At 42.6% G+C, this 9,400-nt stretch overlaps 1 protein-coding gene across 1 annotated transcript in view; it reads left to right on the top strand.

The window, feature by feature from the left end:
* CTNNBL1 (catenin beta like 1) overlaps positions 1 to 9,400 on the top strand; it is a 37,955-nt gene that overhangs the window by 12,616 nt on the left and 15,939 nt on the right. The window contains exons 2-6 of the mRNA XM_018557670.1: positions 127 to 294; positions 1,867 to 1,973; positions 2,061 to 2,200; positions 4,283 to 4,380; positions 4,483 to 4,576. Coding sequence (XP_018413172.1) covers positions 127 to 294; positions 1,867 to 1,973; positions 2,061 to 2,200; positions 4,283 to 4,380; positions 4,483 to 4,576 — 607 coding nt within the window. The remainder of the gene's footprint in view (positions 1 to 126; positions 295 to 1,866; positions 1,974 to 2,060; positions 2,201 to 4,282; positions 4,381 to 4,482; positions 4,577 to 9,400) is intronic.

Raw genomic sequence — 9,400 nt, 5'->3', positions numbered from 1 at the left:
CAATTTTTGCCCCCGTTTTTATACCTCCCCCCCCCCCCTGTATGATATTGCCTTGCTGTATAATTCCTTCCACTCATTGATCTCAGACTTAGTTTTCCCTAACTGTAACCTTTTTACTGATTACAGCCAGACAGAGGTACTAAACGAGGGAGAGATGATGACCCTGATGAGGGTAAAGCTCAGAGGAAAGACAGAATCCGGAACAGGCACCGCGATGAAGATAGAGGCACACAGGAAGATGATAAAATGGCGGTAGACATGGCTGATGGAGGACCTAATACTGAGGATGATGAGGTATGGGTTAATGCCAGGTACCAGAGCTGTAAAAGTCCCACGTTATGCAAAACCAAAGAAAGGTCTTCGCTGAACTTTCAAGTTAATCCAATGGCAGTCACTGTATTTTTACCATGACAGTTGTACTTTTAATAGTAATGGTTTTTACATTTGTTTTTGCATTTTTTATAATGTGAAGTTGTTATTTTTATTACTTATACATACATTTGAAAGGGAGCGCTGTTGATATTTTACAAGCCTGCTTGGCATTTTTTAAAGGGAGAGCCCAGCACTATCTGTGTTTCTTTTTAAATGTTCATATTTACATACACAAGAATTAAAGATGGAAAAGACTAACACCTAACATATTAAGCTGCATGTCTGTTGTCGGTGGATCTGATATCAGGAATTTGCTGCTGCAAAATTGAGAGCTGCAGATGCCACATTTAGAGCCATGGATGCACCAAAACATCAGTTGAAAATGGCACTTTTGGCAAAATGCAGAACGTGCCATCTTTCGGCAGAATTTATGGTGCATTAAAAGTTTCTCCCCTCCCCGCTATGCGCTGCTCTGTGTCCCCTCTGATACATCGCAGTGACCTGTGGGAAGGAGAGAAACTGTCCGAGGAGGCCAAGCGTTGCGAGGGGGGGGGGGAGCATGTCAGGAGGCCAGGCTCTCCTTCCACACCGCCCCCCTCAGCCGCCTCTGACCAATCAGGATGGAGAGCGGTGTGGGGTCAGAGGTCAGATACAGCCGCACAATGTCACAGGAGCCCGAGACGGCAGTGAGGGGGAGGAGTTAGCGGTCAATATAGACCAATCTCTCCTCTCGCACCCCTGGCTCAGCTGTGACAGTAAGTCAGGATGGAGAGCGGGTACAAACAGTCAGCGATCAGTGATTGTTGACTGTTTGAAAATAACTGGACACGGTAGAGTTACTATGTACCAGTTATGAATGAATAGGAAGTGATCTACATAACTTCCTGTTTATTCATAATTGTGTACATGGTAACTCGTACTATATCCACAAGTTATGAATTAACTTGATGGACTAATGTCTTTATTCAACCTCAAATACTATGTAACAGGAACACTCAGTATAGAGGATTCCTGTTCATTGATAACAGGGGCTGTAGAAAAAGAGATTATGGACTTTGTGTCCTCAATCTCTTTTCCTATTTTAAAAGGGAAATATCAGGGGTCTGTATAAAAAATTAAAACATTTGATTAAAATAATACATTTTGAAAAAGATGTAAAAAGGTTAGAAAAAAAAATATTTTCGGTTTCGGCCTGACTTTTTTTTTTTTTTTCGGTTTAAAAATGTTTATTTCGGTGCACCTCCATTTAGAGCATTGCCTGTCGGCTGCCAATAGTAGATATTAAACTGGCATATGCATTTACTTCATATTTACCCAACTAAAAAAGGAATATAATTTCAGTACTTTTTTAAGGTACTGCTTAGACACAATTCAAATTTTTAGATGTTCCCTATAAGACAACAAACCTTTTTTTTTTTTTAGCTCAGGTCCACTTTAAATGTGAAATCAGAATAATTAATAACAGCTCAGCTAAAGCTCTCTCTGTCTGGTTAGGCGGAGCCATTGGACGAAGGTGCGATAAAGAAGATGATCCTTACTTTTGAGAAGAGATCATACAAGAACCAGGAGCTGCGTATTAAATTCCCGGACAGTCCTGAGAAGTAAGGACGTGTCCTTTTTTGTTTGGTGACGTCTGTTGTTTTGCTGCACAAGTGTGCAAGATACTAACTTTGTCTTCACAATTTTAGGTTTATGGAGTCAGAGCTGGACCTGAATGACATAATACAGGAGATGCATGTCATCGCAACAATACCTGACCTGTATCATCTTCTAGTCGAACTCAATGCTGTGCAGTCTTTGCTAAGCCTGCTGGGACATGAGAACACTGATATCCTGTTGGTTAATGAGGCTTTACAGTAAAACCTGTGATAAGCGAGTATATAGAAGAGACGTGATCATAAATAGATTGTCAGGGATGTGTGTAAATCAAAAGTATTGGCCTGTCATAGTTTATTATAAGGCTGGGTTCACACCTGGGCGTTTTTCAGCGTTGATCGAATCGCTGAAAAACGCTCAAACAGTAAAATCCTATTCCTATGGGCATGGTACCCACCTACGCCCGAAATAGTACAGGAGCTTCCTTGGGGCAGATTTCAGCGTGTATCCAGTAGGATCCAGCTGAATATTTTCGTTAACACGCGTTTCGTGGACTGCAAAACGTGCAGCCCGAAACGCGTGTCAAACGCGCATATTACGAGTGCCCAGGTGTGAACCCAGCCTAATAGGATTCAGGCTTTAGTACATACTGTATGTTTGATGTCCAAAGATAGAACTGACATATATAAGGGATGCCAGTTGAAGTCTCCCTTGACAGACATAACCCATATAACTGAAGAGCAGGCACCAGAAGATTCCTGTAAGTATGTTTGAAATCCCTCAAACGTCTTGTGATGCATTTTCTCCTTATCGGGTGTACACCGTCACATCTCCTTTGACCTGAAAATAGCCCCACCCCTGCCAGTCAGTAATTAAATGTCATACGCCTTAGCAGCCAATAGATGCTTTGGTATTCGATTATTTAGTAGAAAGGAGAAGTGATGGCAAGATATATGGGGCATAGCCCCAAGTCGGAGCCGAAGTACTGGCCTTTGTAGGAAGGGAACTGAGAATCTGGGCTCCCTAGAGGCACCTCAAAAAACTTGGAGAATTTAAAATATACTTGTGAGCACCTTTTGCCTTTTCAGTGGTCACAAAACATAATTCTACTTAAGATTTAGAAACACAAACATTTATATTGTCAAGGATTACTCGCTGATTATAGGGTCTTCATGGCTTACAAGTCTTCTAAATCAGCAAAGGTTACCGTATTTGCTGGCGTATAAGACGACTTTTTATACTTAAAAACATCCCCCGAAAATCAGGGGGTCGTCTTATACGCGGGGGTATACAATGTGAACCTTTAGTTCGTTTGGGCCAAGCTGGCCCAAAACGAACGTCCCTAATTTGTCAGCCCGCTGGATGCGCAGTAATACTGTATGTACGGTAGCTTTGGCTACATAGTGTACCGCGCTGAGCCAATCACGGCGAGCGATTTACACAACCTCTGCCAATCCGAGCAGGCTTTGTATTCATTAATAGAATACATCGCTCGCCGTGATTGGCTCAGCGCGGTACACTATGTAGCCAAAGCTACCGTACATACAGTATTACTGCGCATCCAGCGGGCTGACAGATTAGAGGGTGTATTTAAACAAAATGGCTGGTAGACAAGACCCCATCATGGCTCCAGCAAGAAGAGGGAAATATGAAGCCTCGGAAGGGGGGTAGTCTTATATGACGAGTGTAGCCCAAAACCTATTTTTTATCTGGAAAATTAGGGGATCGTCTTATACACCCAGTCGCCTTATACACCGGCAAATACGGTAATTCAGATCTTGTGGGAGTGCTAGCTGGAGCTTCACACAAGCTGTTGAGAGGCGTCGGCATGCCATGAAGAGTCTTCAGGTTGTCTTAAAATGTGCTGACTGCTTTTTGTTAAGCGGGCCTGGCACCTAAATAGCAAGATCCACTTATTGGCAAGCTCTCATGCGTTTTAGGAGCTTCAAGAGAGCTGCTCAAAGCTTGCTTGAAAGTTTTGCAATTGCTTTTTGTTCAGGTTGGTCTTTAGACTCTTACAAGTTGTGGTTCGTGTTAAAGCACATGTTAAACCAAAATCAAACTTTACAACTATTGCAACCGCCTCATTCAAGGACCGGTAAGCTGCCGCATATTACAAATTTGTTGGAGTTTAGAAACTCTTTAATTATGCCAGAAGGTATCAGCACAAAGCCCTTATGCTCATTGTCAACAGTTGTTGAGGGATAACTTCAGCTTAGTCTTGACAAAGTGGAATTCCACAACTGGGTGCAGAAACTTTTCTTGGCGTTTTCTATTGTGAAGCCTCTATAAGTTGTTATCCTTAGCATGTCACATGTGTGTATCGCTGTGGTTGACCTGCTGCAAGAGCTGACTGACATAGATACGTTACACGAGAGTGAGGAAGGAGCCCAGGTCCTTATAGATGCACTGGTGAGTAATTGATGGCTAACTTCAACTTTTTATTTGTTAAGCTTTTATTTTTATAGATCTCTGATGTGTCTTGCTTCACTGTGCTTTCTGGCCCTGTGATAGGTGGAGGGGCAGGTGATTGCCCTCTTAGTTCAGAATTTGGAGCGGCTGGATGAGTCTGTGAAGGAAGAATCGGATGGTGTACACAACACTCTAGGTAAGACCAATCATAAGTCTGGAACCGTAATGGGTAACCAGTTAGATTTTGGAGTCCTCCTCCCCCTAAAATGCTGCATGGACCTTAAATTAGGATATCGGTTCTAATTAATAAAGAAAGTGGGAAAGGCTATTGTTTGTTTTAGCTTTATTATTCATCAACCTACATTTTATTGGAGATTATCCATTAAAGTGGACCGGTCATTAAAATGGACTCTTTACAAGAAAATGGCAAAATTACTAAATCATGTATATTGAGTTAAAGGAGAACAATGGGATGAGTGGAATACACTCATCCCCTTAGTTAGAGCTGGTGTGTGACCCTGCCGCTGTCACACGCCGCTGATCGCTCACTTCACGATCTTCTCCCTGCAGAGTGGAGTGACTGTAATTCACCACTCCCTGCAGGGTCGTCGTCGTCCCCTCCTCTCGGTTCCTCCAGCGCTGACTGGAGGGACAGACGGGGAGGTGGCGGACACATGCTGGCTCTACCTGTAGAGAGGCAGAACCAGCTGTCAATCAGGCAGCGGGGTGGATCCCGACAGCTCTGTGCTGTCAGCATATAGCAGGCAATAGCCCGCTATATGCGGAGTTTTGGCGTTCACAGTAGGACACTAGTATGTGTCGTCCTGTGACCCTAAAGAGAACTACGGCCTAAAAAGGTTCTTTTAAGAAGATCCCCTTTCTTGCCATGAATGAAATAGCTGCTGTTTCCAGCGTGCAGCCTTAGCAGCCCAAATCCAGTGTTTCTGGCTACAATCATTACAGCAGAACTTCTATTGTTTTCAGTCAACCATTAGATAAGAGGATATAAATGTATTCTCCCCATGTACATAGATGGCTATAAACTATCCATTATAACAATGTTTTTATTACATTTGCATGCATCAATGTGACTGTTTATCAGTTTAGCTTTTATGCTAAAAGGGGAACATTAGTCTTTTTAATGTTTAGTTTAACTACATGCATGAAAGAGTCTTATCTGTGTGTGTTAAAATATGTATAGGTCGTTACAAATGATACATAATTTGGTTTTATGTATAGTCTGTAATGACCTATATATGTTGAGGCAGCCTTATTTGCTGTTTAAAATATGCAAGTTGTCCTCCCACTGTGTCCTTCTGATGTTTTTATAATGATTGGTAAGTAAACCAGTGATTCCGGCTGTCTCACTCGAGAGCCCAGGAATAGCTTTTTTTTTTTTTTTATTGTGGCAAACAAGAATTATTAATCACGAAATGATAATTTGATATGGTAATGCTGATGCGTTCTACTGATGCATGTGAATTGACCCATACTGCATTACTGGCTCCGGAGATTTTTACTTGGATACCTTTGAACCACCTAATGGTACCAGCAGTTTTTAGTATGCTATTTTTATATGCCCATTATTATGTACCATTCCTGTTGTTGGTTTCATCCTTCTCTTCAGAGACAAAGAGCAATTGGTCCCAGTTGTGGCTTGCTCTTGTGCACTGATGCAATTCATTTGGATGCAACAGTACCTATATATAAACTATTGCCTTCCAGCTGTGGTGAAACGACAAATCTCATCATGCATCTGCCAGGATAATGTATACAGGAGGGGCAATTAAAATGAACCCCTCACCCATTGAGGTACACAGTGCTAAACCTTCAGGTTTTACTGCCATCTACATGAGGACTGGAAACAGATAGAACAAAACTGTAGGCCAGCCCAAGGATAACCCCTCATAATACCAGCATACCTCGCTAGTGTCTTAGAAGGATGGATTTTTTTTTTTTTTATTGACCACTGCTGTTTAAAGACTGTAACCTGTGAATTGTTTCTAGATGCTTTTTTTTCACTTCAATCAAGACTCCATTCTAGACTGCTACAGGTGGTCCTACCACCGACTTGCAGCTACCCAACTCAGTCATTCTTAGCCTAGCTTTTTGGATGGTTACAGCAACTGGACCCTGCTGCATGGAAGTGCCTTTGGGGGGCACTGGGCTCTGCTTGGGCACTTTCTATGGGTTCTGGATAAGTTAGCTGAGGAGGGCTGTCCAAGTTCAGAGCTACCGGTATTGGTTTTGTGCATGCTTTGGAGGGAATTTATCAGAAACTGGAGCAGACAGAATCTGGAGTAGTAATGCATGACCACCAATCAGCTTCTCTGTTTAATTTTTAAAGCTCAAATGAGCAAACTGAATTGAGAAGCTGATTTGGTTACTATGGGCAACTGCTCCAGGTTCTGTCTGCCCCATGTTTGATAAATACCCCCCTATGTCTCTGAGGCCTCTGTAGCGAGTGGGCCATTCTTTCTTGGCATCAAGAGATCCCTCATTTTTATTGGCAGCTGGGCACTGTTTCCTGTTGGTTTTGCAGTAAAAGGTGTTAATGCTGTGGGATTAAATGCTGATGTTACTCCACTGGGTGGAGTGTCGCACACTCTTTCCCACCAAACAGCATCAAGGAAGCATTTCCTCCACTGCTGCTCCTGCTGCATAGATTTTAGATCTTTGATGCATTCCTACGACCCGCACACTGACTTTTGGTCACCTCCCGTCGTAAACCTCGCTATCGGCTGTCTGGGCCTTGTCTTTTACCCTTGAGCCTGCAGTGCTGGCAGAGGGTTTCCTGGCCCCTCTGTGCTGGGGACTTTGGTGAGATGTCATCTCGCAAACAAAATCTTGGAACTTTGGATAGAAAGGTAGAACAGATCCTGTTCTAGGCACAACAGCAAGTTTCAGCCTTGTCAGCAGCCAACTGGAAGAGTGGACCAATATTGGAGGTGGATCTCCTGGCTTCCAGGTTCAATAACAAATTGGACAGGTTTGTATTCAGGTACAGGGATCGGCTAGTGAAAGCGGTATATGCACTTGTGGCTCTATGAGATCAGTACACTCTGATCTTTGCCTTTCCTTCCCCAAATATTCTTCCTAGTTGGATGCGCAGAATCGCGATTAAGTGCATTCTAGTGGTCTTCATTGGTCCAGGTGGATGTGATACATCAGCCTGGTAAGACCTTTCTTAAACATGCTGTGGGCTCTGCCAAACATCCTGAGGACCAATTCATCAACCTGCTTCTTGGCCACTAGGTTTAACCGCATGGCTGTTGAAGCCCAGGTTCTTATATACAGATACATGTCTGAATCTTTGATCCCTATGAGGCTCAAGGCTAAAAAGTCCACTTCACAAAGTATATCATTTCAGGTAGAATCAATATTTGGCTCTTGGCACCATCAAGGGCCAAGTATCTTACCTTGTTCTTCTTATCAGGAGACTGGTGGATTCCCACGCTCTCAATAAGACTTTACTTGCAGGGAGACTTCTATATGATCCCCCTCCAGTCCAATTACCTCTGACTGTGGAATTTAAATGTGGTTCTCTCAGTGCTTTAGAATTCCCAGTTTGAGACTATCACTAGACATTTCTCTCTTTACTCTGACCCGCAGTTAGTTTTCCTTGTTGCTATCACCTCAGCAGGGAGGGTGTCTGAGCTGGTGGCTGCAAGGAACACTTTTTTGGCCTTGCATAGGGACAAGTTATTGTTGAGGCCTATGCCTTCCAAGGTGATCTCTGCCTCCCACTTTAACCAGGATATTGCCCTTTATCCCTGCGTCTGGTTCCTGTTCACCAAAAGGAAATCTTTCTCCATTGTTTGGATGTGGTTCAGGCTCATCTCAGCAACTGCTTTTTTCGGTAAGATAGGTAGCCCATTTGTCATCCCAGGTGGACTCAAAGGGCTCCCACCTTCTTTCACTGTTTCTAGGTGGCCCAGGCAGATTATTCACAAAACGTTCCGATAGCACTTGCACTAGTGTGAGCTCAGATGCCGTAACCTTCTCTCATAGTTTGACAGCCAAATATTACACTGTATCATAATCAAATAGAATTGTAACCAACACCGCAGCTGTTACAAGTAACAGGAAACAATTTTCCACACAGGCAGTATTCAACAAAAAAAAGTCAAAAGCAGAAATAATAATCCTGCAATTACTTCATACTATTCATCATCGATGCCCTCTGACCCAGAGTCTTAATGCTCGGTCCTATAGTGTTCCAGGATATACAGGTGAAACTCGAATAATTAGAATATCGTGCAAAAGTAATTGCAGTAAGTGCTGCAAAAGGGGCCCAAACCAAGTACTGAGTACATATGCATGCTTGTACTTTTCAGAGGTCCGATATTGTTCTATGTACAATCCTTGTTTTATTGATTGCATGTAATAATCTACTTTTTTGAGGTTGTGGATTTGGGGTTCTTGGGGTTTTCATGAGCTGTAAGCCATAATCATCACAATTATGACAAATCACGGCTTGAATTATCTTGCTTTGCATGTAATGAGTCTATCTCATATATTAGTTTCACCTTTTAAGTTGCATTAGTGAAATAAATGAACTTTGCACGATATTCTAATTATTCGAGTTTCACCTGTATAGGGAAAGTACTAAAGAGAAGAAAAAAGTGCTGTGAGTTGGCAGGGCCACGGCTGCTGGCCGCCTACCAAAAACAGGAGAGAAAAAACGTCCTTGCTAGTGCGCCCCAAGTGATGTCACACTAAGTACTTACAGGGCTAATTCAGTCACGTTTCGATTGGTAAATGGCAGTCTTTCTCAAGTAAACACAGTCGCCTCCCTTCCAAGATTTTCCTTTTTATTGTAGCCTTTTTTTAAAAAACAAATTGAGGTTAAAAGTTATTTTTCCTCCTTGTAGGCCTTAATGTTACTGCAATTCCTTTGTAACCACATAAATTGCCCCTTGGGAGTATTCATCAACCGACTGTATAAATGGCAGCTTGTGTTCAATTTGTAACTGCAGTTGTAAGGACTCTGAACAAGTAGTATATACAATATATCAAG

This window comes from Nanorana parkeri, unplaced genomic scaffold (assembly GCF_000935625.1).
Source record: "Nanorana parkeri isolate BGI_ZX_2015 unplaced genomic scaffold, ASM93562v1 scaffold295, whole genome shotgun sequence".
NCBI classification, from domain to species: Eukaryota; Metazoa; Chordata; class Amphibia; order Anura; family Dicroglossidae; genus Nanorana; species Nanorana parkeri.
This window is presented reverse-complemented; position numbering and strand designations above follow the sequence as displayed.